This window comes from Merops nubicus, unplaced genomic scaffold, assembly GCF_000691845.1.
Source record: "Merops nubicus isolate BGI_N331 unplaced genomic scaffold, ASM69184v1 scaffold3224, whole genome shotgun sequence".
NCBI lineage: Eukaryota > Metazoa > Chordata > Aves > Coraciiformes > Meropidae > Merops > Merops nubicus.
The window spans coordinates 23,243-49,922 of NW_008603478.1; the positions used below are offsets into that span (position 1 = coordinate 23,243).

Here is a 26,680-nt window from a genome sequence, read left to right on the forward strand (position 1 = left end):
TTGATGTTTGTGTACAGCTCCTTGCTTTAGCTCTTTTCTTCTTTGCCTCTAAATTCTCAGCATGTTACAGTGTTTTGGAGCTGGGATTTTCATGAGCCTTGCAGCTGTAGAAAAAGTGATTTTTTTCAGGGGAGGGATAAGAACTAGGGTTTGTGCAGTATAAGGCTGTTTCAGGACCACTTGGAAGCCAGTGGAAAGAAACTTCTGCCATCTTCAGTAGGATTACAGAAGCCCAAGGGTAAAGGCATTTATTTCAAGGCTTGTCAAGTAATTTTATTTTTGGCCAGCATCCACCAATATCTGTCTGTCAAATGCTAGCAGGGTAGGTGGGGAGGATGGAGCAATAATTGTAAATCTTTGAGGAAAGGAAGGTGAGGGTTGTCAAAGTGGCACTTTGTAGAGGCACAGCAGCAATAAGGGTTGAAAGCTTGAAAGACTGTATGAATAGGCAATTTTTCACATTTTCAGGGAGTATTTCACATACTTTTAATGTATTTTAAATGTTAATTAACATTAAGTGTAGAACAAAACTTAACAGATATTGGCTCATTTTCTTTAAGTTAATCCTGTGAGATTTAGACTGTGGGCCAAGTCCTCCAGTGGGCAACATATTCTTTATCTCTGTAGGTAATAAGGAATTCTGTGAAGTTCAGAGCCTGGCATTGATGCTCAGAAGAGAGATCTTTGACATCACACTGCAGTTTTTTCTCTGTTCTCTGTTGCTGGTTTTCTTCTCTTTCTCTTCTACTCATGACTTTTCCTTATTATGGTTCTGTGAGAGTGTGAGGAGACAGGATAGAGAAAATCAAGATTGAGCTGTGGTTGCTGTTCTTTGCCATTTTAATCTTAATTAGACCTGGTACAACTCCAGTCCTGAACAGAGAATAGTAGTGAATAGTGTGACATACTGAGCTGTTAAGTACAAAGCAAACTGGTGGGTAAAGGCCAGAACCTTAATAAACAGTCCAGCACTATTCCTACATAATCTCAGCTAATTTTGGGTTTTGAAGTCTCAGCATCACAGGAGAGATGCTGTAGGTCTTTTGTACTGTTTTTACTTACTTGTTTTACCCTCCCCTGTTTCTGCTTTCCCCATGTAATTCATTGTGAAGGCTCCCATGTTTATTTATTTGAATTCTGTTTGCTGCTGTGGACAGTGAGTCTCATTTCAGTTTCTGGATGATCCTGGGAACAATCCTCACCATTTCTAGCTCAGCGGTTTTTGTAGAAGAATCCCTTTCTGTTCTTAAGTCAGAAATGTTTAATGTTCCTCTTTCACTGCTCTAGTCTTCACCCAAACACTTCCCTTTGAAAGATGTACATTTTTGCACAGTAATGCTTTGTTGTTGAATTCTATGAAGTCTATTGACAAGAACAAAACACCATCCAAAATGCTCCTATTCTTCTTCAATTTGCATTACTTAAATAGCAGGTTGCCAGTTTTTTGTCATTTTGATTGCTGTGGAATAAAAGATAGACATGGAACTTGACTTGGCAGGGATTTAACTTAACTTGTTGCCTTTTAGCTGAAAAGAGAAAAGAAAGGGCTCTAGAGATGGCTTTGTGGTAGCGTTTTGCTGTTCCAGTGAGGTCATGGAGAAGCTCCTCCAGTACCACAGTGTGCTGCTCTCAGCTGTCTTCACTGTTCACTGGGAAGATGCAACTGTGTGAGCCCACAGCACGTAGCCCTCTGAGAGCAGAGGTGGAAGGAGAAGAGAAATGACAGATACCCTGACCAAAACTCAATATAACTAAGGCTTCTGTGTCTAATCTGTTGCAGAAGAAAGAGTTACCTTCTTTTGTGGCTTTAGGAATGCATTTCCAAAGGGCTGTGCATCCAGCAGCTTAATTTTTTTTTGATGGCTCATCTCTTGCAGGAGCGTCAGAAACAGTTGGAGAGTCTTGGCATATCCCTTCAATCTTCTGGAATAAAAGTTGGGGATAACAAGTGCTTCCTGGTTAATTTGAATGCAGATCCAGCTCTCAATGAACTTCTGGTATACTATTTAAAGGTAAAAATAAATATTAAGAGAGATATATATATAATTTGTTTTAGGTGGGAAGTGAATCTCTAATGCCATTGCAGATGTGTACTTAGAGAGTTTTATAAAAGCTGCATCTCTAAAGCATTCTCCAGTATTCACTGCTTTGGTAAAAATAATGCAAGTACATCCTTTTTATTTCAAATTTAATTCTTCATAGCAGAGGAAGGTTGGGGGATTTTATGCTTGTGGGGTTTTTTTTAAAGAAATTTAAAGGTATTCTCTTTTAGAAACTGTCTCTTGGTTTTGGATTTATTTTTTTTTTTTGGTGGGATTGGTTTAGGTTTTTTTATGCCAACTTTCAAAAGGTTTTACCCAGAAAATTGTTTTATATAAATATAAAGATTGGGCCTGTCAGCAATCAGCTTGCTTCTACATGTGTAGTCCAAATCCTGACTCCTGTCTTCAGTTTATAAACTGCATTTTTATGCATTTTTTCATTTTTATTGTAACTTGCTAGGAATGAAAATCAAGTTCTGTTCTGCCTTAGCACTCCTGCTGCTGTGCTGCCCCTGTTGGTTTTAAACATATAACACAGGGTGTGACTTTGGGGCTCTGTGCTGAAATTTTTGGGCCGTTTATTCCAGTTTAACAGACTATAGATGTAGAGTCAGGAGGAGAAATGAGACACAACCACTTTTATGTCACATTTTAGAGTACAAGTTCTAAATATTTAGCAGTAAAAGTAGGTCAGCAGTTTGAGCTTCAGATTAAATCATCCTCTTCTTTTTGAAGTGGTTGGGAGGAACTCTCCAAAGAGCCACAAAATTAGCAATTGGGCTGAAAATTGGTTTTGGTTTAGTTGGTTTTAGGAAATATATGATCCTCTTTGATACCAGTCATTGCTGCTCTGTGATATCTCAATGAAAACAAGGGAAAGAACTTTTTCAATGTTGTATTTGCTAAAAAACATTAAAAAGGACAGAAGAGCTGAGCTGAGGTTTTGGGAGAAGAACTGAATCATTTCCAGCTGCCTTGCACGTAGGTGTCCAGAGTGGGACTCCAGCTGCTAAACCAGCCTTGGCACTGGCAGCTGTTGAAGCAGAGCTGACTTCTGTGGTGTTCTCTGAACACATGAAGGAGAACACTGAAGCCAAAGCCTGCTCAGAAAACAGGTCTTGGCCCATCAGTACCAGCAGAAAACTCTCAGCTGATGCTGTGCTGCTTTCCTTTTCTAGAGAAAAGCCCTTTGCATGGGGTAGGTTTTGTGTGTTTCAGTTAGTCTTTAATTATTAATTTGTTTTTAATAACACAAATTTGGTTTGTTGGTTGAGAATTTTCATAGAATCACAGAATGGTTTGGGTGGGAAAGGACCTTTCAAGGTCACCTAGTCCAACCCCTCTGCACTGAGCAGGGACATCTGCAGCTAGAGCAGGTTGCTCAGAGCCCCAGCCAACCTCACCTGAGGTGAATTTTGGTGTAGAAATTCTTGTGCACTGAAGGTCTTTCTATAAAAGGACTTATGCCTGTTTTGCCTAAAATCCTGGGATTAAACTCTTGCCTCTCAGAGTAACTATCCTGCCAACCTTCTCTTTAATGCTGAGCTGCATATGTACTGGATCTTCAAAGTGCTGAAGAACAACTTGATCTGACTTATCTAAATGATTGTATCTGTTCCTGAAAAACTGCTTAGAAGTGCCTAAAAAAGAACTGGATGAATTGGGGCATCTGGGGAGTGACCCTTTGTCTGTCAAATCCCTCATGCCTGGAGTACCTCAGGAATTTCCTAAGCTGCTGGATGATCTAGACAGAACCTGTGTAACAGCCCCAGCTCTAACCACTGTGAACCTGTCTTAATTCCTCTTTGAACTCCTTTATGCTTTTGGCTTTTACAATATCCCAAGGCACTGAATCCCACAATTAAATTATAGGAACCTCTTCATCTTTGGGTTTAACTGTTGCCTGCAAACTTTCCTGAGTGATCCTTATTTGTTGCTGCAAGACAAAGCAAGGATTTGGTTCCAATGTTTCATTCTCCTTTTTCCCTCTAAGGGAAGTACTCAATAGCTTTCAAATTTCAGGACTAGATGACAAGATACATCCAAAATGAGAATGGATGAGTTAGAACTAGTGAACTTTTGCAATCCATTGCTAACATCTGAATTAATTTCCCCCAGGAGCACACGTTAATAGGGTCAGACAACTCTCAAGACATTCAGCTGTGTGGAATGGGAATTCTTCCTGAACACTGCATTATAGACATCACCCCAGAAGGACAGGTTATGTTAACACCTCAGAAAAATACCAGGTAAAGGAATAAAATACAGGTCCAGTTGTATAATGGTTGTAGCTTTATTTAGTGTTTTATTATGAGTGGTGCAAGATAATCAAAAAATAAACTTTTCTATGTATTGAAGTATGAAAATTATTCCTGTATCCTGCTTTTCCTTTTTTGTTTAATTGTCATCTGCCCCTCTGCCATCTCCTATCTTTCATTCTAATGAGATTTCTCTCAGGGATGGTTTTTGTGGTCTAAGTTTTCAAAGAAAGGATGAGTACATTATGTATGCTTTCAGCAAGTAGATCCTCACTGATTTGCAGCTGCATAGTTGTAACTCTATCAAAATTTGAATTAATTTTCTAGGAAATCTGTTGATATGCAAAGAGCTGCTGAGGCATTTGTTGCTTTATTTGATTAAGTAGCAGTACTTGAAAAGCAGATGGTACATTCAAACTGATCACAAAATGACATGCATAGTCAGCATCTCCAATCATTTATTGCCAGAGACACAAAATCCAACTGTATCACATCTACCCTGATTCATAGCTGGTGGTGCTTAGAGCAGGAGGTTGGACTGGATGCCATCCTGAGATTCCCTGCAAATTTGAGTTATCCTATGATCCTATTTCCAGACTTAATCTGACTCTGAAATAAAAGTAGTTTCTGATTGCTCTAATTAGTTTATTGTCTTTAAGCTATTTATATAGCAAAGGTCTCTGATGCCTTATTCAAATGTTTCTATCTTGTGTCTGTATTTGGAAGTAGTGTGAAAGGTGTTTATCTCCAGTGACATCATCTTTGTTTTTTCAAGCCCTTCATTTTAAGCTCTAATTATATTCCCCAGACACAGTTGTCATATCTTTCCAAAAGTACTGACCTCTGGAAGCTTAAGCCATCAAAAGAAGCTGAGTTTGAGGAGTTTATGAAACAGCACAGGGTAGATCAATGGAGTTTCTGGGGATATTTTGCCCATTTACAATCCCTAAACCTGTTCTCCTACCTTAACTCGTTATGATAAAGTAGTACTGGGAATAAAAAAGAAAAAAAAAAAGATTTATTGATGCTTAATTGATTAAATGAGATGCATTTACATTAGATTTTTGCCTTTTTACAGGACATTTGTAAATGGCTCTGCTGTCGTGTGTCCTATCCAGCTACATCACGGAGACAGAATACTGTGGGGAAACAACCACTTTTTCAGGTACAAAAAACAACAAAGAAACTGTAAGTTTGCACCAGCTTTGATCCTAAAGTATAAGCAAAGATGTCAGTGGAGCATTCACACTGCAGGAGGAAGTGATTTCTTTGTCATTGGGATTATAAAAGCAGTGCTGATGACTGACACTTCTTGAATGGTGAATGTTATAGCAACTGTGTGTGATTTTAGTTTCAGAGCACTAGGCTGACTTAACTTCCTGTATTTCTAAAGGACTGTAATCTTGCTGGTGAGGACCTAGCTGTAGTTATCAGTACTGTTATCTCACTGAAGAGATTGCAGTTCTGAGCTGGTAACTTTGATGTGGTTCAGTGCCACTGATTAATGCTTTCTCCTCCACAGTGAACGTATTACACTCAAGCTTTGCCTTGGATAGGTTGCTTTGGGGATTTTGCAGATAAGATGTTAGATTTTTGATCTATATTAGTGATCTGGGTCTTCCAAGGTCACTGTGTTCTTGGAGTTCCAGGTCCAGCCATACCTGCAACCTTTCTGTATCAGACAGGTTCACTGGTAGAAGTTTTCTCTGAAGCACTGTGTTCTTGAAACCTCTGTGACTGTTCTGAAATATCTTAAAGATCAGTGGATTTAAATGCTAATCTAAAACTTAATTGTTTTCTTTTATGCTTGAAAGATGAATCTGCATAAAAAGTGGGATGCAATTTCATTATTGCCTCTAAATTACTTAGATATGGGAGGACTGAAAAAAAACCAGTCTATCTAAACTATATGATTAGTAATTTCAGGTGCTGTTATTAGAATGTAGGATGGATTAGTTAGTTTGCTTTGAACTCCCCTGTTTACCCTGAGGAAAACTACGCTCACAGGAGATCAACCAGTTTTGAAAGGGAAAAATCTACTGATTTGGATAATTACATGATTTTAATAATCTCTGAAAGCAACCTTTTATTTCAGAATTGAGCAGTTAATAGTTCTTTTAAAATTTTCCTCTTATTTAAAGGCTGAATTTGCCAAAGAAGAAAAAGAAGGCAGAGCATGAGGATGAAGAGCGAGACAACTCCATGAAGTGCAGTAACAGTGTTGAGCAGCTGGACATAGATGGAGACAATTCCAGTGAAGTGTCTAGTGAGATAAACTTCAGCTATGAATATGCCCAGATGGAAGTGACTATGAAGGCACTTGGTAGTAATGGTAAGGAGTGACAGAAGTTATTGGAAATACGTACAGAATATGAGGTTACATCTTCAGGGACTCCTAACCATAGACTTTTTCCCTTATAACTTCCTACTGGAGAATTTTTCTCGTGGATGACTTATGACGAGTCAGTTTTGCACTTGAGGGGGAAAAAATAATCACAGGCTATTTTGTTTGGCAGGACTTGTTGAGAGAAAAGCCAAAACAGGAATATTGGTGGGACTGTGGCCTCAAATCAACATGTTTTCACTTTATTTTTCTTGTGTTATGTCTCACTCAGGCATTAGCTATAGGGATTTGTGTCTCTGAAACCATGTTCTTTAGTTTTTGTGGTCTTATGAAGCTGTCCCAGAATTGCAATATTTTGGGAAACAGAAGGAAGTTTTTTTCAGCTGGGTCTTTCCCTTTTCTCAGTTCTCTTAAATCATCCATCTGATCTGTCCTGCAGATGTTTATTTTGCTCCACAGTTCAGCAGCATTTTTTTTAATATGAATTGCCACAAAAACATCATCTCTTCCTCCTTTTCTATGATGACTATGTTTACTGTCTAGGACATTCCTCACCACGGATTCCAGTGGCCACTGCAGGCCCTGATGTGGATAACTGCAGATATAAATGGGGAAGGGAAGTACCAGGGCACAATAATTTGTGTTGTGCAGCATGTCTGCAGCAGAACAGGGGGAAGATCTGACATTTCTGAGCCCCCCAGAACTGTGGGGCACGACCGTTTCCCTTCAATGTTACCGTTACCAGGTATTTCACCCCCAAAACTCAAATCCTTTCTTTCTAACGCCCGCTTAGACCCGATGCAGTCAATCCTGCAAAGCCTGGAGCAGCAGCACGAGGAGGAGAAGAGATCTGCCCTGGAAAGGCAGAGGCTGATGTACGAGCACGAGCTGGAGCAGCTGCGGCGGCGGCTGTCCCCGGAGAAGCAGCACGGCCGCAGCATGGACAGGTTCTCCTTCCACTCCCCCAGCGCCCAGCAGCGCTTGCGCCAGTGGGCAGAGGAGAGGTGAGTGGCCACCTCGGACCTTCAGGAACCTCCCTTCAAAGTTCTTCATCACTGGTGAATTTGGCAAGGTTTGAATTGCTTGGCACACCTCTGCCAAGGTCCTCTCGCCTCCTGCGGGGGGTTGGAGAGGACGCGGCAAAAATATCGGTCTGAGGACAACCAGACTTCTGGGGACAGAAAAGATAAGGAAGAACGAGTGCTTGCTTTGTTGTTAAGGGGAAACTCTACCCTGATTGGCAACAAATTTGACTAAAGATGAGGTGATTGGAAGAAATTTCAGGCCTCCTGTGTGAGTTTGTTCTTGTGTGGATCCATGACTCAGCTGCTGATAGGTTGTTTTTCCTCTTGACTTGCATCCAAATGTCTGACCTGGGCAAATCCTGGCAGCACAAAAGTGCAGAGAGAAAGCAGAGTAAGAAGATGATACAGAGAATTTTGATCCAGAGCATTGCAAAAAGTGTTTAATGACCCCAGAGGGGCCACCATCCTCTTTGCCTCTTCCTAGGCGATTGCACCCAGGTTATTACTTCAGCCTCTAAATGATCTTTTCCAGTATTATGGTTAAAAAGAGCAGCTGCAGGAGGAAGGTGAAACTTGCCCTAAAATGAGCATGGCAAAGATATTGTAATTGGGAAATATATATGGCTAGAGCAGCAACTTTTTAAATAGAAAAATACTTGTTTTGCCACAGGACAAGGGGTAAAATGAGTATGGCAAAGATATTGTAATTTGGAAAATACATATCTAATATATATGGCTAGAGCAGCAACTTTTAAAATAGAAAAATACTTGTTTTGCCACAGGACAAGGGGTGATTGAAACTAAAGGAGGGGAGATTTAAACTACATCTAAGGAAGAAATTGTTGCTGCTGAGGGTGTTGAGCCCCTGGCCCAGGCTGCCCAGAGAGGTGGTCGCTGCCCCATCCCTGGCACCATCCCAGGGGAGGTTGGCCGGGGCTCTGAGCACCCTGCTCTAGCTGCAGATGTCCCTGCTCCCTGCAGGGGGTTGGACTAGGTGACTTTGAAAGGTCCCTTCCCACCTAAACCATTCCATGATTCTAAGGTGTTAGCTGTGTTGATCTGGAATATTTTGTGGTAGCAGATTGCTGTGCTGCACAGTTGGTGCTGCCTCTCACTTGCCAGAAAGGCCAGTGAGCAAGTGAGTCATGGTGTCTGAATAAACCTTGATCTCTAGGATGGAACATCCACACCTGTGGTGAGGGAAACTCAAGAATAAGCCACACAAGAGCTGATTGTTCAGCAGATACATGAAGTCTCCAAAGCCACCAGTTTGCTAATGTTCATATTGCCCTGTTCAGCAGATACATGGAGAAGTCTCCAAAACCACCAGTTTGCTAATGTTCATATTGCCAAATTCATACAGATAATATTTGTTTCTCCCAGAAGAAATGGAATTTAATTCACCTGATTTTTATGTTAAAATCTGAACATTAAGACTCCTTCCTGTCAAGTGATCATTTAGTTTGCACTCGTTTTCAATACTTCAGTGCCATGATTTTTCCTGTTTCCTCCTCCAAATGCCTTTCCTTTAGAGAGGAGATGTTGACCCACAGCCTGCGGAAGCTGCGGGAGCAGATTGTTAAAGCCAACCTGTACGTCAGAGAGGCCAATTTTATTGGAGAGGAACTGGACAAGAGGACAGAGTATAAAGTTACCCTCCAGATCCCAGCTTCAAGCCTTAATGCCAACAGCAAGGTAAAGTAGCCATTGAATCATTAAGGTTGGAGAAGACCTCTAAGATCATCAAGTCCAGCCATCACCCAACACTCCCATCACAAGTAAACCATGTCCCCAGGTGCCGTGTCCACAGGTTTTTACAACCCCTCCAGGGCTGGGAACATTTACAACCACCTCCCTGGGCAGCCTGGGCCAATGTCTCATCACTCTGCCAGGAAAGAAATTCTTCTTAATATCCAGTTAAAACCTCCTCTGGTGCAACTTCAGCCCGTTGCCTCTCGTAACCTGGGAGAAGAGACCAACTCCCACCTGGCTCCAACCTCCTTTCAGGGAGTTGTCAAGAGCAATAAGGTCTCCCCTCAGCCTCCTCTTCTCCAGGCTAAACACCCCCAGGTCCCTCAACTGCTCCTCACAAGCCATGTTCCCCAGACCCCTCACCAGCTTCGTTGCCCTTCTCTGGACCTGCTCCCACCCCTCAATGTCCTTCTTATAGTGGTGCCCAAACCTGACCCCAGTCCTCAAGCCATGGCCTCCCCAGTGCCAAGTCCAGGGGCACGATCCCTTCCCTGCTCCTGCTGGACACACACACTACATTCTCACTGGTGTTGAAGGTCACTTGCTTCTGGTGCAGTGATAAAATCTGTGCAGGTTGGGTAACATCTATTTCAAGTATTTATCATCACCTTGGGGACAGTTGGCTTTACCTCATCCTAGCGAGCTGAGAAAATGCTGGAATCCATCCCCACTGTGCTGGGAGGAACTGGAGCAGAGAGGATTGGGATTATTTTTTTCCAAGCATCTTAGAAATTTTGGAAGGAGGGAACTGAACCCAGACTTCACAAGCTGGCCACCTACACTGGTGGTGTTTCTGTTCTTGAGGTCAGCTCAGTATTTTGGTGATACTGTTGTTAGTCCAGCAGATGTATTTTATTCCAGGATTTAAAAAATTTCTTTCATCCACTTGTTTTTCTTGCAGTCTTCTGGCACATCTAGAAACAGGATGGTAAAGAGGGTTAAGTGTCTGCACTAGCTGAAAGTTGTGGATGGTAGTAACCTTAGCTGGAACTCCAGGCCTGCTGTAACCTGAGGATAAATGTCCCTCTTTCTAACACTTATGTAAGGTGAAAATCCACGGAAAGCAGCGCCCGTGGCTGTGCCCACACTTCACAGTTAAACCTGAACACCAATATACTGTGACAGCTCAGCTCAGAGCTTGTCACGCTTGCATTTGGTTGCTCAAGCTAGAATAAAAAAAAAGAACAAAATCCAGGCTCTTCCCAAAGAACTCCTCAGTTTTGTGCTGGTTTTAAACTGTTTTTTCATTGCTGGGACACAAATTCCTTGCTGATCTCTCTTTAATTGTTTCACAGAGAGGTGCAATTCTCAGCGAGCCAGCTATTCAGGTGAGGAGGAAAGGGAAAGGCAAACAGATCTGGTCACTGGAGAAGCTGGAGAATCGACTGGTAGATATGAGAGATCTTTACCAGGAGTGGAAAGACTGTGAGGAAGACAACCCAGTAAGTAGAAATTACTCCGGTATTGTGCTGATAGAATCAAATCCCTGTTAAATGTTTTAAGTGGACGTGATGAGAAATCTAATTCAGGGGGGTAGGGCAGGAAGGAATGTGTAAAGAAATAGATTTCTGTGAGCTTTTGCTTTTCCTGGTGGATTTCATTAACCCATATCTTGTCACTTTGATGCTTGTTTGCATGCATAATTGGATGACAGAACAGAGCATGCAATAAGAAGCTGTAAGTAAACACAACAGCACTTGACATTCAGGCTGACTTCTCTGGATCTGACAGAGAAGAAGTTAAGGAGAACTTCCTGAGGACAGAGCTTAGACTTGGTCCAAAGTCAAATTCAAGTTTCCTGAAGAAATTTCCAGGAGAAATCCTTCTTGTTGTGATCTAATCTGGCCTCTTGCTTGAGTCCATTTTTCTTTCGCTAGGCTGGTTGTGCAACACTTTGAAATCTGGCTGATGAAAAGTTTGGTTTTCTGACATGATTCTGAATTTGATTGAAGGTGATGAGAGCTTACTTCAGGAGAGCTGACCCCTTCTACGATGAGCAGGAAAACCACAGCCTTATTGGAGTAGCCAACGTTTTTCTTGAGTGCCTGTTCTATGATGTGAAGCTGCAATATGCTGTTCCAATCATCAATCAGAAGGGAGAGGTTTGTCATTCTTCTATAATCTACTCAACTGTTCAATTACAGCCTATATAGATCTTGTTACCAGTATATATAGTGGTATATATTTTGGAATATATACTGGAAATACTTTCCCAGTATTTTGGGAAATATACTGGAAAGTGGATGTTTTCCAGTTTCACATGCAGAAGCTCTTTGCTATCAGTTTGGAATGGTGCAAATCCAGTACCACCTCACTGGAGTTTAGACAGCTCTAAATTCCAGCACAGTGACTGTGAAAGGAGAAAGCCTTGTGAGCACCTTTCTGAGCAAAGGAGCCCAAAATAAATATGTAATATGAGTTATAGCCCCACTGGTTTTCACTGACTACCATCAATAACAGGCTCTTAAATATTTACCATGAGAACAAAGGCAGCTGGAGGATACCAGGCAACATCCTCCCTGCTCTGCATCACGTGGGCTTTGCAGACTCCCCAGAGGCTGGTCCCAGAGCCACACTCGTGGCTGATTTCTTCCTGGTTTTACAACAAAGACTCTTTGATTCTGGCTCCAAAACGTTCTGCGTCTGATGCAACAACTGCACAGTGCAAAACAGTAGAAAGGAGTAAAATGTTGTCTCTTTACAGACTGGAGACAGCAGGAGTTGTAGTTACCTGGAAAGGGCTGGACCTGTCACTGTTTTCTGGCACACAAATAATTCTTTCTCCTTTCTGATCAGGTTTCAGGTCGACTTCATGTTGAAGTTGTTCGAGTGAGTGGCGAGATAGATGACAGGTTGGTTGGAGGTGAGGATAGTCCAGACTATTCAAGTGAAAGTGACACTCAGGAAAGAAAACTTGTCTGCAGGGTGAGTTCCAGATACATGCCAACCTCTGAGCAACCTTCTCTCTTTCCATCTCTAGCCTTAAAGCATGTCCCTGGTGCATTGGCTTCTGAACATGAGATGTCTCTTTGTAACCTTCTGCACCATGTAGGCAGCTGCAGAGGCAGAGTCCTGCCTTTCAACTTGTTGACTGACTGTAGGAAACTGTATTGATGGTTTTGGATTTAACAACAAAAAGCACATAATTTAGCTGTACCTAATCATTCAGTCCTATGTGCAGAATTGAATACTTTTGCTGTATTTGTCTCATGGCCTTATGCAACGTCCTGGTGCCCCATGTCTGTCCTGAAGCACTGCTGCCTGGCCTTTTCTCATTATATTTTGTTCTTGGAGTGGCTGAAATAATGCAAGAGAACCAGATGGGGTTTGTTGCTTTCAATCTCCATGATTTTTTGACAGATGGAGATGAGAAGTTTATTAAATAGTGTGTTTAACCTGATGGCTTTGTTTAGATCAAGAGAACTATTCAAAACGTTTTGTTTCTATTTGGCATGGGTTTTGCAAAAGAGGGGACAGGACCCTTCTGTATTGGTGGGGTTATGTTTGTACTGATTCTACAGAATAAGGTCGTGTAGTATCTTGGAACAAGGATTTTGCAGAATAAAGGAGCCAATTTTGGTAGAACTATGAGATTTTAATTGTATTTCTCTCGAATTACAATGGCTTTTATTTATCTCACCATTAAAAATGAACAAAATGTTTTGGTGTGTTTGTAAAATTCAGCTCTTGGGCTTTTACTTCCAAGAAATATGTGCCTGGTGACATCTAGTGGCAATGTTCTACTAATGCACTCAAAAAACTGTCTCCAGTAGATACCCCTGCAGAAATTTGTATTTCACACCCTTTGCAGTGGAACAGAATTCCATTGTTCTACCAGAAGAGATTTTTAATCCTATGCCTAATCAAAAAGTGCTTTTCCCTTTGTTTCTCATCTCGTTTCTAGATTAAAATACTTCAAGCTACAGGACTGCCACAGCACCTCTCCAACTTTGTGTTCTGCAAATACACATTCTGGGATCAGCTGGAGCCAGTGAATGTTGCCCCTGAGGTGGATTCTTCTTTATCTTCCATCAGCAAGGAGCCACGCTGCATGGTTGTCTTTGATCACTGCAATGTATGGTGCTTTCCTGGTTTATTAGTGAAAGTGCAGGCAGGCAGAGCAGGTTTCTGCTTCTGTGACAGTTTTAGTTGCCTCTTTGCTTGCATTATAATATTTCATGAGGCTGATACCCTGATATCATTTTTAATAAGAACTTAAACATCTTAAACAACAAGTTGGCCAAGCATCCTGGCCTGGATCAGCACTAGTGTGCCCAGCAGGACCAAGGCAGGGATCATCCCCTGCACTCAGCACTGGGGAGGCTGACCCTCAAATTCAGGGTTCAGTTTTGGGCCCCTCCTTCCAAGAAGGACCTTGAGAGGCTGGAGTGTGGCCAGAGAAGGGCAACAAAGCAGGAGAAGGGTCTAGAGCCCAAATGTGGTGAGGAGCAGCTGAGGGAGCTGGGGGTGCTGAGCCTGGAGCAAAGGAGGCTCAGGGGAGACCTTCTGGCTCTGCACAGCTCCTGACAGGAGCCTGGAGCCAGGGGGGGGTCGGGCTCTGCTCCCAAGGGACAACAGGACAAGAGGAAACAGCCTCAAGTTGAGCCAGGGGAAATTTAGGTTGTCCCTGAGGAACAATTTCTTGCCCTGGAGGGTTGCCCAGGGCTGTGCCAGGCTGCCCAGGGTGGAGTCCCCACCCCTGGAGGTGTTTCCAAGCCGCGGAGATGTGGTGTGAGAGACACGGGGCAGTGGGGACCTGGCAGTGCTGGGTTAGTGGTTGGACTCAATGATCTTAAAGGTCTCTTCCAACTAAAACATTTAAACGTTTTGATGATTCTGTGATCTTCAGAGCCCATATAAGTTTGATTGCTCTACACTGTTCACTTCTACAAAAATCACAGCAAGTGAAGGAGTGATTAGTGGAGTGGAAAAGTGGATCATTGAAGGAAAGCCAAGTGTTCAGTAGAGAGACTTATGGCAGAGTTTACCCACAGTAAAAATGGAAGAGTGATACTCATCTGAATACATTCCATGTCCATATCTGAACTGATCACTCTATATTCTGATGTAGTGGGGAGAAATGTCCCAGTCCTGGGACATGATGCTTGTTATCCTACTGTAGATATTGAAGTTAGGTCCTGAACAGACTGTTTCTTCCCACTGACTTTCGAGCAACTGAGTGGAGGAATCTTTAGTAGAGACACCTAAAGTCAGCTTTGATGAATGCCATCCCATCACCCGAGTTCTCATCTTGTTCTTTCTGTCATTTGTTGTGACACTGAGCAATTTATTCCACTTACCATTTGTAAAAGAGCTACAACACCTTTCATGAGTTTTGATCTTCTGATTCTGACCATTAGGAAATATTTTTTTATTTAATTTTGGTTTTAACCATTGGATCAGGACTTGTGTCCTGGGGATCAGGGTGGCTTTGTGACATGCTTAGACTAAAGTCAGGATGGTAAAATTTGAAGCCTCCGTCGTTGTGTAGTCACAGCCATCAACTGCTCTGTTGCTTACATGCAGGAAGTTTCTGTAAATATTTCTGAAGACTTCATGGAACATCTCTATGATGGTGCTTTGGCCATTGAAGTGTATGGGCACAAGCAGAGCGGCGACCGCAAAAATCCAGCCCTGTGGGATCTGGGAATAATCCAAGCCAAAACACGGAGCCTGCGTGACAGGTGAGGGTGGAAAACAGGTCCTTGGTTCAGAGTTTTGGAAAATCACTGGCTGAATTGCCCAGTTTTGAAGCAGATTTGGGATAGAGTAGTCCAGATCTGAACAGCAGACAACTGAACGTGTGTTTGAGACTGTATCTGCTGGGCTATTATAAATAGACTCTGTCTATTGGAAAAACACCATGTGATGTGTCAGTGGGCTTTAAAAAAGTGAAAGAGGAGAAATTGCCCATCTCTGTTTCAAATTAAAAGTGGTGAGACTTGAGAGACTTTGAAGTCCCTTTTATTTAGGCAAACTCAAGTGCATAAGTAGTGTTTTACAAAAGAGCAACCTGGTGATCTCCCTTTATATCCTTGTGCCAGAAAGAGCTATCAAATCTAAACCAGCAAGATGTTGTTCTGACTATAGGCTGATATATTTATTCAAAGTCTGTCTCCCAATTCATTCTTGGCCATGAAATGTCATCACTGTAATGCTTCTGGTGGAAGAGCTGTGTTGCTAATTACTTCAGTTGGAGTGAATATGCAACAATATGATAATTCAGCCTGAGAAGGGGGTTGCTTTTTTTGCTGGCAGACTTTTGTTGTCCCCAAGGTAAGCTCAGTAGTATTTTCTCTATGTAAGTTGGTTTGCATCTCCAATTAGAAGGCAGCTCCACACCTTAATTTGTTGGCAGTTATTTCTCTTTTCACTTCCAGCCTAAGCTCGTGTTGAGTATTAAGCTTTATATAGGGAAATCTAAAAGAAAATTCAGGAAAATATGGCAAAGAGGAGATGGAAAAGGGATGCTATAAAATACTGAGTTACATTTGGTAGCTGAGTAGTGAGTATCTCCTTCCTCTTTAATTTTAAAGTACTACAAAAGGAGCCATTTCTTATTTAAGCTCTTGGAAGAACTGGAGAGAAGACAGTAGTCTGATGAAGTTCAGCAAAGTGCCCTGAATCTTGAAATCTTATAAGACAATGTCCTATTTTATTTCATTCTGCTGTCTTCTGTATGGATCTGATTGCACTGACAGCACTGAGCTTCTGTGGCAGAGACTGAGACCAGAGCTTAAATGTTAGAATATAGTGGATTTTTTTTTGTGGGTATTGAAATAAAGAAAAGGCTCATTTCTGATGTTTAACTAAAATAGTTGTCAGTAAAGTTTATGAACACTGCACAACAATTAAACCTGTATAGTCACACATGGTGCATCTTCCTTGGCTTCTTCAGTCTGCAGTCTGAGCTAATGCTTTAGATTTTTCTCTCTTTGTGGGAAAAAAAAAGAAAAAGAAAGAAACAGTATGTGACATGTTTTGCAGGTGGAGTGAAGTGACCAGAAAAGTAGAACTGTGGGTTCAAATCCTGGAGCTGAATGAGAATGGGGAGTACTGCCCAGTTGAGGTGACTCCTGCCAAGGATGTCTGCACAGGAGGCATCTTCCAGCTCAGACAGGTATGGTGGCACCTACAGGATTGCAGCTGTGAAAAGACCCTGTGGAGAGCAAAGAAGGTTTTATTTGATGTGCTAAAGGGTTGGTGTGCAGGGAACTGTCAAGCTCAGACACAAAACAGTGTATTGTGTTGTGGTCTAACCCCAGCTGGCAGCTCAGCCCCACATGGCCCCTCACTTTCTCCCCACCAGTGGGATGGGGAAAGAATTAAAAGGATAAAAGTGAGAAAACTTGTGAGCTGAGGTAAAGGCAGTTGAAAAGGTAAAGAAAAAGCCTTGCACAAGCAAAGCAAAACGAGGAGTTCAGTCACCACTTCCCATCATCAGGCTGATTCTTGGCCACCTCCAGGACATCCAGGCTCCATCACATGTAACAGTGACTTAGGAAGATAAACACCATCACTCCAAACATCCCCCCCTTCCTTCTTCTTCCCCCAGCTTTACATGCTGAGCATGATCTCACATGGTCTGGGATATCCCTCTGGGCAGTTGGGGTCAGCTGTCCTGTCCCTGCTGTGTCCCCTCCCAACTTCTTGTGCACACCCAGCCTGCTCACTGGTGGGGTGGGGAGAGGAGCACAAAACCCTTGATTCTGCAGGAATGGAAACAGCCCTGGGTGATCAGCACTGTTTCCAGCACAGATCCCAAACACAGCCCCATATGTACTACTACAAGAAAATTAACTCCACCCCAGCCCAAACCAGCCCATGTGTAAAACAGACGTAAAGTGGGAGGAAGTGGAGCCCCTCTGTGAAACAGCTCAGAGGAGAAGGTGATCAAAGCCTTACCTCTAATGCTTGTGGTCTGTTCTGTTCCTTGTAGCACGTGGTAGAAGGGACATCAGTCTTGGCTGAACTTAATTATTTTTTAAAGAGGTCCAGAGTTCCCCTTTATTTGATCCTTCCAGCCAACCACTCCTTTGTTCTTTGAATTCTACACACACTAAATTGTTAATGCTTAACTGAGTAGTTAACATTTTAAGTGATAAGATATTGCCCAGAGAACACTAGGAATTAGTAAAAGTTAGTTACAGGCTGCACCTCTGAAATCCCCAGCTCCTTTGATAGTTTTTTTTTGGGAGGGTTTTTTCTTTTCCCCTACAGGTCTCACTAAAGAACAGTTACTTTGCTGCATTGGTGGATAAGAATTTTTAGTTAAGAAGACCAGAGTCAGGAAAAATTCCCTGAAACTCCAGTAGCTCACCAAATTAGACTATTTTCTCTCCTCTTTAGTAGTTGGGGAAGAGATCCTATTTTACTCCTTCAGAAGGATTAAAAAGAAAATCTTGTAACTGTATGTTTTGAAAATTATCCAGAAAAAGAAACTGAATTTTTTTTTTCTGTAAATATATAAATCCTTGCAACAAAAGGAGCATCTCCTGAACACTGGGTCAAGAGATTGCAGCACTCACCACTTTGTTCTCCACAGAATAAACCCATCATGTCTCTCACAAATGACTGCCAGTAGAGGTCCCTCTGTCACTAAGCTTTCAGCAGTTTTTATTCCTTTTCCCAAACGTTTCAAATTGTTCTTTTGGGCAGGGGCAATCTCGACGTATCCAGGTCGAAGTGAGATCTGTGCAGGAATCTGGGACCTTGCCACTGATGGAGGAATCAATATTATCTGTTGGCATTGGCTGTGTTCAAATAAAACATGTCAAGTCACCAAAAGTACCTGAAAATTACCCGGTAAGTGTTTGAGTATTTCCTGCCAGCTAAGGGCTGTTTCCAAGACATGTAAAAGCAGAAAGTGATGTCCTAAGTTTGGAGGCAACTCCATTCCTTTCAAACTTTAGTTTGATTTTGGGGAGTTTTTGTCAATGTCAAGGAGAATCATCAGAATTGCTTTGATAGTGGTGTTAGGGATTATTCAGGAGAGTTTAAACCTCTGTCTTTCAGCAAGTATTGTGGGAAACTGTCCTCTTAATCAAAAATCATTTTCCATGGCAAAAATGATATTTAGAAGACTATGTTCTGTGTATCTTCTGGTGTTTTGGGGTTTTTTTTGCTACCCTAAGAGCAGCCCAGCCTTAACAGACCAAGAAGAAAATGCTGAAATTTCTAAGATTCATTAGGAGTTTGTCCAGTAGATTTTACTTCAAATATTAGATATAGCAGCAATTTTAAATTGGTATTCAAATTAAAATGAATCAGTGGAATAGATATTCAAATAGGGTTGAGTTACAAAGGGTAGAATTGTGAGAGCCAATTGTTTTCCCATAGAATATGAAGAGAGGCCAGTGTGTGGCCAGGAAGGCCACCAGCATCCTGGCCTGAATCAGCACTGGTGTGGCCAGCAGGAGCAGGGCAGGGATCATCCCCCTGCACTCAGCACTGGGGAGGCTGCACCTCAAATCCTGGGGTCAGTTTTGGGCCCCTCACTCCCAGAAGGACCTTGAGGGGCTGGAGCGTGGCCAGAGAAGGGCAACGAAGCTGCTGGGGAAGGGTCTAGAGCCCAAGTGTGGTGAGGAGCAGCTGAGGGAGCTGGGGGTGCTGAGCCTGGAGCAAAGGAGGCTCAGGGGAGACCTTCTGGCTCTGACAGCTCCTGACAGGAGCCTGGAGCCAGGTGGGGGTCGGGCTCTGCTCCCAAGGGACAAGGGACAGGACAAGAGGAAATGGCCTCAGGTTGTGCTGGGGAGGTTTAGGTTGGAAAAATTTGACATTTTGGACAAAATTTTGACATTTGGAAAAATGTCTTCCTCTTGAGTGTTGCCCAGGGCTGTGCCAGGCTGCCCAGGGCAGTGGTGGAGTCCCCACCCCTGGAGGGGTTTCCAAGCTGTTGAGATGTGGTGTGAGGGACATGCATGTTCAGGTGATGGACTTGGCAGTGCTGGTTTAATGGTTGGACTCGATGATCTTAAAGGTCATTTCCCACCTAAACAATTGTATGCTTTGATATGTTGGGCAGTTGTTTGACAGCCTCAGAAGCACTGCATCTCATCTTGAACTGCAAGTGGGTCGATGTGTTTTTAGGGGCTGTCTTTCTCCTCTCAGTTTCTAGCACAATTTGACTTTTCCCTCCGCTGAGTTAGGGAGCCAAAATCTGGTGCAACAGAACAAACAAGTCTCTCGACTTGCTTGATTAGCTGCCCTGCTTGACACAAGGCCAACTAAATGTCAAGTAGTTTTTGGGACACCTCCCAGCTTTCCAGGACGTCTGCCCTGTTGACAGACGATGATTCAGTGCATGTCTGCTCCCCGTTTTTGCTTCATTAGTATTGGTTTTCCCTTTGTGAGGTCTGAAGGAGTTGGGTTTTTTGTTGTCTCTCAACCTCAGCAGTCCCTTGCCCCTCGTGTGTCTGGTTAACAAAAAGGATATTTCTTTTTCCACATTTGCAGAGATCTCTCTTTTCAGCAGCATCCTAGGCAGATGCTGCTTTTATTCCCCATGATGTTTCTGCTGGTTCTGATGTTTTCAGGCTTTCTAGCTGCAGTCCCCAATACCCATGTCCTACAGAGCAAGTAAACTTGTTTCTCTCCTGCTCCTGAACAGATTGAGTTGCTTAAGAGATTCCCCTGAGACTGACTGATTGATTCTTGCAAATTTTACTTGAAAGCTGTAACACCCCCCCAATAAGGGGTAATGGGTTCAAACTGAAAGATGATAGGTTTAGATTAAATATAAGGGAGAGTTTCTTCACTCTGAGAGTGGTGAGACACTGGCACAGGTTGCCCAGGAAATTCGTGGATGCTCCATCACTTGGAGGTTTTCAAGACCAGGTTGGATGGGGCCTTTGAGCAACCTGGTCTAGTGGGAGGTGTCCCTGCCCATGGCAGGGGGCTTGGAACTAGATGATCTTTAAGGTCCCTTCCAAACCAAACCATTCTATGATAATATTCACATGCCCTTTTTAGCCTGTTTCATAAGAAGTCCCAGGTGGACACCCTGCCTATCTCACCCTGTTTCTTCCTCAGTGAGTTTGTGATCTCTTGACCAGTTGAAACCATATCTGACAGAGCTGGCAGTCCACAAAGTGGTGGGTTCTTCAAGAAGAAAGAGTTAAAGTCCTCCCAGGGAGGTGAACCCCCTCCATCCCTGGAAGTGTTCAAAAAATGAGTAGATGCAGCACTTGAGACTATGATCTAGTCGTTAGGGGAGTGTTGGGATGAAGGTTGGACTTGATGATCCTTGAGGTCCTTCCCAACCATAGTGATTCTATGATTCCACTAGAGAGACAGAGACTAGTGAGTTGTGTCTGACACCAATAACCCAGGTGGGAAAGGGCTCCTGAAAACCAGGTTTTATTGAGGCTGTTGCTTCCACTAGACTTCTCACTTGAGCACCTGGGTTTTTAGTCCTCTTATTAGCATTTCTTTATCTCAGGTATCTATCAGTATCTGGAATGTGAAAGACCTTGAACTAAGAAAGTGCCTCTTCTATATGGCTTTTTAATTTTAGCTTAGCTAAGTTTTTCCTTTCATTATTTAATACAAAAGTAGAGTCCAGTGGCTTGTTGTTACCCAAACAGGTAAGTGGCTGAGTGAGGACTGGGGTCCTGGTTGTTTTTCCCTCTGTTGGGCAGTTGCAGCAGTTGTGGTTGTGCTCATTGCAAGTGGCTCTGCCTCTGATAAATGTCAAGAATGAAAGGTGATGTCTTCCATCAGAAAATAATGGAAATCAAAATGTCAGGAGATCTACATTTTGACTCCTGGTGTGGCAGACAGAGTTATTCTAACTCCCTGACAGTTGGCTTAGGTGTTTACAGTTTTTCTCCTCCAAATGCTACAGCAAGCTTACCTGGAGTCCTTTGTGCCAGGCTTTGATTTTTTCAGTGCTTCCTGCAACATTCATACTCAGCTCCTACAGGTAGAACAGCACATTTTTTGTTGCTCTCCAGGATGAACATGTTTCAAGTTGTTTTGCTATAACTCTTTCTTAAGGCAATTTAAATATTCCACTTGCTTCCAGTTATGAAGACTTCCAATAGCTACATTTGTGTGAAATTTTTCCATTGTAATTGTTGGATTGTTCTAATTTGTGTTTAGATAAGCTCATAGCAGCAAATTTTGTGGATGTCAATGTGTTTGAGTTCTATCATCACACCATTGCTAAGCTCAGACTTTCATATAAGACTGCTAATACTGCTTAAAATAGTTGCAATTTTTGCATTCTATCTGTTTCCTGCTGTCAAAAAAGTTTAATGGCATGTTTTTGCATGTTTTGGCCTAGGAGGAAGAGGATGAAATGGACAGTTATCAGGTAAAACTTCTGAATTTTTTTAACAAACTTGGAGATGTTCAAATTAAAACACATTAGAGGAGGATCAGCACTGTCTCTCTGCCATGCTGGTTGGACATGCAGAGAGCCTGTCTTCTGAAGAGACAAAAAGCTTAAGAATTGTGTGGATTGTCACACAACCAAGCTGCATGGTGAGATGAAGGGGAAAGAACAAGGGCCCTTAATGTGTCTTTCCAAAAGGTAATCCAATTGCTTTTTGGGTTTGGTGTTTTGGAGGAAGGACTCCTCCTTCTTGACAGACTATAGTTAGGCTGAGATTGTCCTCGTTAAGAAGAAGAATAGGCATGGGAGTGTTCAAAGATGCAGCTGAAATACGTGATGTTGTTTCATTTTATGAGTGTTCTCTGTGTGTGAGAGCTGGAATATACTTCACAGTGACCAACCCTTGGGCAAGCAAGAGGGATTCTGCTCCTGGAGCCCTAAGACAGCAGTGATAAAACTACTGGAATCAGCATGCTATTTTTTTGTATATAATACCACAGTAACATAAGCCTTAAAGGGGGAACAGTGAGGTACAATATCTGTGATATATTTCTCATCTTCTTGTGAATATCTTGAACAAAAGCTCATAATCATCATCATTATAGGTCCCAAATTTGTATAATATGAACAACCAGAGATGTAGGTTTAATGCTCTCTGACAGACTCCAGCATTCTTGCAGGGGTCTGCGGGTGGGGAATACAACTGCAGTTTATGTTCTTGCATCCACCCTCTTTTTGTGACAAAGCATTTGTTACAGTTTGATGTGGAATGAATCTGAACTGCAGTTGCCATGAAAGAGGCTTGCCTGAAGGCGGCCCAGAGCTGATAGCTCATCTCTGTGGCACCCAACGTGCTGCATGGAGAGTATCATTCGTCATTCCTGAGCATTTCTGCACCAGAGACAAATGAACTCAATGTTCTTAAGGATACTGAGGTGTGGGTTTTTTGAAGGACATGAGCACTTCAGCAAAAAATATTTTTAAAAGGGTCAGGTGCAAATGCCATAGCGAGGGACAGTGGCATGATGCAAGGCAGGGATGGATTCCTGATGAGGCTGCTAAACAGTGAGTGTGGATAGTTAGTCATGGATAAGGACTTCCAGATTTTCTCAGTTTGCCACCAGGTAATGGTTAGTGAGTTTTAGACTAGTCTGGGGACAAAAATGATGTATAAAGTGAAGTTTATTCAGCTGGGTATTACAGAATAACAGCTAGAGAATGAGATGCCTCAGGCTGGGAAACAGAAGACTCAAATTTCACTTGGAGGTAGCCCACATCAAGATACTGTGGCTGAACCTGCTTTGTGCATAGAGCAGCATTGGACTAGACAATCCCCAGAGGTCTCTTCCAACCTCAGCTCTTCTGTTTTTCTGTTTAAGTTGTCCTGTGAAAAAGAACACGGAGAAGTGCTAAGTGATTCGCTGGGGGTCTGCTCTGTCTTTCTTACATGCTTCCTGGCTACAGGATGAGCAGAAGAGCTGAGGAAATGTGTGAGGCACAAATAGGAAACCTTGGCTTTCCTGGGTCAATATTTACCATGAGTACTTGCCTGTTTCCAGGACAGGGATTTGGAGAGGCTCCGTCGGAAGTGGCTCTGTGCCTTAACCAAGCGCCAGGAGTATCTCGATCAGCAGCTGCAAAAACTTGTTGGGAAGCCTGGTAAGCAAAATACCACTGAAGGTAAAAAAAGGGATAGGCCAAGTCATCCCCACACTTTTTATCCTAATTACTGTAAAATTTAGCAAGGAAGTCCAGTCTCTGAACTCAGCAGCAGTTTGTTTTCAGTGAGACTGAAGTCAGAGAAGCTTACATAGAATGGTTTGTTGTTCATCTCTCCTGTGTGTTTTTTGTGTGCTGAATTTCTGAGCAGAGTGGGTTTCATTCTGCTGTGAATGACATAAGAGCTTCGGCACCTGCTGAAGGCAGAGTGAGAAATGCTCTGTGCTGTCCTGACTGACACCCTGCTTCCCCAGATAAGACAGAGGACGATGCAGACCGGGAGGCACAGCTTTTGGAGATGAGGCTGACGCTGACGGAGGAGCGGAACGCTGTCATGGTTCCTTCTGCTGGCAGTGGCATCCCTGGAGCTCCAGCAGAGTGGTATGAACACACATTGCCATGTGCAACAGCAAATGGAAAAGTCATAGAATCATGAAGGTTGGAGAAGACCTCTAAGATCATCAAGTCCAACCATCACCCAACACTCCCATGGCCACTAAACTGTGTCCCCAAGTGCCGCATCTACATGTTTTTTGAACCCCTCCAGGGATGGGGACTCCACCACCTTCCTGGAGGGGTTCAAAAACTGATGCATGGCCTGTTTCTGACTTGGATTGTTGCCATTTTTTGCTTTCCTTAATCTGACCTCTGTACACTCTATGAGCAAAGTTGTTAAAATTAGGCCTCTTCCTTAAATTATTTTATTAGGCTGTGTATCTGAAATCCAGAAATGCTATTTAGGAAACGAAACTATTATTGATCAGAGTGTAATTATAACCTTCTGAAAAAAACAGAATCAATATTTATTACCACTGCACTTAGCATTACAGAAAAATTAGCTAATATGTTAATTACCTAGTTCATTCACTTAAAAGGCTGCTCCATCATAACAAAACTGCATCTACGGGAGCATTTTGTTGCACTCCTAGTTTCAGCACAAAGTCTGTTTAGCCAGCAAGTGTTCTGTGTAATTTTCTAAACATTAAAAATAGTAAACAACACTAGACTGAGATTGCTGTGCTGTAGCAGCTGTAACAACTGCAGATAAGGGAACAAGGTGGTTTCACTTCAAACCTCTTGTCTTCAGTTGCTTTCAACTTTCTGAAGTCTTTTTTTTTGAGCAAACCTCTGTGTTCAGTGGTGGAATTGAGCGTCATGGAGTTTTAAGCTGAAGTTTGTTAAAGCTAGTACTTAAAAATGGTAAATACTTGTTAGAAACACATCAACTTGCACATCAAAGGGTTTGATTAGGTTTGAGAACAGGGAAGCTGAAGCAGACTTACTTGAGGAAGAATCTGTTTTGAACACATTTGCACCAGAGGAAATATTTAGTGTGATTCAGGCACTTCATGTAACACCTAAAACTCCAGCCTGCTCCTGTTCACTATGAAGTTCATCAGGTCCATGTTTGTCATGAGATAGGTACCACCATTTTTACAGCTAAGGTTGCAGCAAGGAGCCTCAAAGTCTTTTGTGCTTCGTGTTACATTTTTAGTACCTTATTAATGTTGTGTGGCTTAAAAGTGCCAGGCTATGGAATATTTAATTTTCAAAACAAATAAAACACCACCCGTGTTACCGTTTCTTCCCTGATATGAGAGATGCCTTAAAGGGCAGCTTTGACTCTTCAAATATGTGTGTTTTGTAAGAAAGAGTAATAATAATAACTTTGTAGTGTGGCAGCATCAATGTCAGTTGAAAAACGTGGACCCTGGCTTTTCTGACTCTCACTCTGCTGTCTTCACTGCCATCACTAATGCATTCATTTAATGAATGTGTGTGTTGGAGTAAATAAACTTAGTTTTGCTATTAGCATTTTAGAGGGAGAAAACATCTCTGAAAGCAGAGGTCAAAGAATGTAATACTTCTAAGAGAGCTGGTATAAAAGAAATACCAATTGAGTTGAGTCTCGGAATCAGCAGCAGTAAATTAAAATAAAGATGTTTGCCAAGGTTATCAGTAGTCTGGCTTAAAATTGCAGTTGTACTGAATGTAATGTACTGTGGGCTTGTATCAGGAGGTACGTGTGCTGGGTAAATCTGCATTGCTTTAAATGCTGCTGTTGTCCTTCTCTCACATTTTAGGACTCCTGTGCCTGGTATGGAAACTCACATTCCTGTTATTTTCCTGGACTTGAATGGTAAGTGGTTCTTAAAATGACAGGGTGGTTTGAAACAAAACTTTGTGCAACCAATGATACTGTAGAATTCAAGCAAGCTAGTACAGGAGGAATGCTTGGAATGGCAAGTAGCTTCATTTGGGAGTGCACATTTTTCACTGAAACTTGTCAAAATACACAGCATGATATATGGAAGGAACCATAGGTTTTAATAGTCCCAGTGTTTTGCAGATATTTAATAAGTAAGATGGAAGTAGTAAAATGAGTACACTTAATGAACAGCAAAAGCCAGTGTGAAGAAAAGATTATTGTTGGGACTATTCTTTCTGAGGTCTCACAAGGATATAGCATCTGTGGTGTGGTTTCTTTACTGATGGCTTAGAAGGAAATGTGAAGTCACTGGTAATGACATCTGAATATCAAAAAATCATTGCATGACAAGATCAAGTTATTTTTCAGTGTCATTGTATGTGTTGCTTCAAACTGTTTCAAGACATCCAAGTACAAGATCTGATTTGAACAATGTATTTGTCAGATACCTCTACCAAAGGTTGGAAATTATAGCTGAGGAAGTGGCAACCCCACAGTAATCCAGGGAGTCAGCATTGTCTAAGCATCGTAGAATGGTTTGGGTTGGAAGGGACCTTAAAGATCATCTAGTTCCAACCCCCTGCCATGGGCATGGACATCTCCCACTAGACCAGGTTGCTCCAAGCCACATCCAGCTTGGTCTTGAACACCTCCAAGTGATGGAGCATCCACGAATTTCCTGGGCAACCTGTGCCAGTGTCTCACCACCCTCAGAGTGAAGAAAAGAAGAAGAAGAAAGAGAAAGAAAATCAGTTGAATGAATCCTTGTTAAGCTGTTTAAAAGAGGGTTAATGCTGGGATTAGAAGCACTGGGTGAGTGGGGAGGTGGCATCCTGCCTGGTTTGAGGAGCTCTTTGCTGCAGTGCTGTTTGTGTTTATGGTTTGAAGCACATTGATATATCAAATGGCTTCAGAGAGGAGCTAGTTAATAATTCATTCATGGTGAGGGATTTGAGCCAGAACAGGTTGAGCTTCTCCTCAAAAAACAGATTAA

The 26,680-nt window shown here is 42.3% G+C and overlaps 1 protein-coding gene across 1 annotated transcript in view; it reads left to right on the forward strand.

The window, feature by feature from the left end:
• Positions 1 to 26,680, forward strand: part of KIF13B (kinesin family member 13B) — a gene marked incomplete at both ends in the record, with an annotated part of 60,300 nt that overhangs the window by 17,481 nt on the left and 16,139 nt on the right. The window contains 17 exons of the mRNA XM_008938664.1: positions 1,878 to 2,012; positions 4,161 to 4,291; positions 5,379 to 5,465; positions 6,442 to 6,632; positions 7,438 to 7,648; positions 9,202 to 9,364; positions 10,717 to 10,863; positions 11,374 to 11,523; positions 12,218 to 12,346; positions 13,326 to 13,496; positions 14,948 to 15,105; positions 16,409 to 16,541; positions 18,080 to 18,226; positions 21,708 to 21,737; positions 23,318 to 23,417; positions 23,732 to 23,858; positions 25,562 to 25,617. Coding sequence (XP_008936912.1) covers positions 1,878 to 2,012; positions 4,161 to 4,291; positions 5,379 to 5,465; positions 6,442 to 6,632; positions 7,438 to 7,648; positions 9,202 to 9,364; positions 10,717 to 10,863; positions 11,374 to 11,523; positions 12,218 to 12,346; positions 13,326 to 13,496; positions 14,948 to 15,105; positions 16,409 to 16,541; positions 18,080 to 18,226; positions 21,708 to 21,737; positions 23,318 to 23,417; positions 23,732 to 23,858; positions 25,562 to 25,617 — 2,266 coding nt within the window. The remainder of the gene's footprint in view (positions 1 to 1,877; positions 2,013 to 4,160; positions 4,292 to 5,378; positions 5,466 to 6,441; positions 6,633 to 7,437; positions 7,649 to 9,201; positions 9,365 to 10,716; positions 10,864 to 11,373; positions 11,524 to 12,217; positions 12,347 to 13,325; positions 13,497 to 14,947; positions 15,106 to 16,408; positions 16,542 to 18,079; positions 18,227 to 21,707; positions 21,738 to 23,317; positions 23,418 to 23,731; positions 23,859 to 25,561; positions 25,618 to 26,680) is intronic.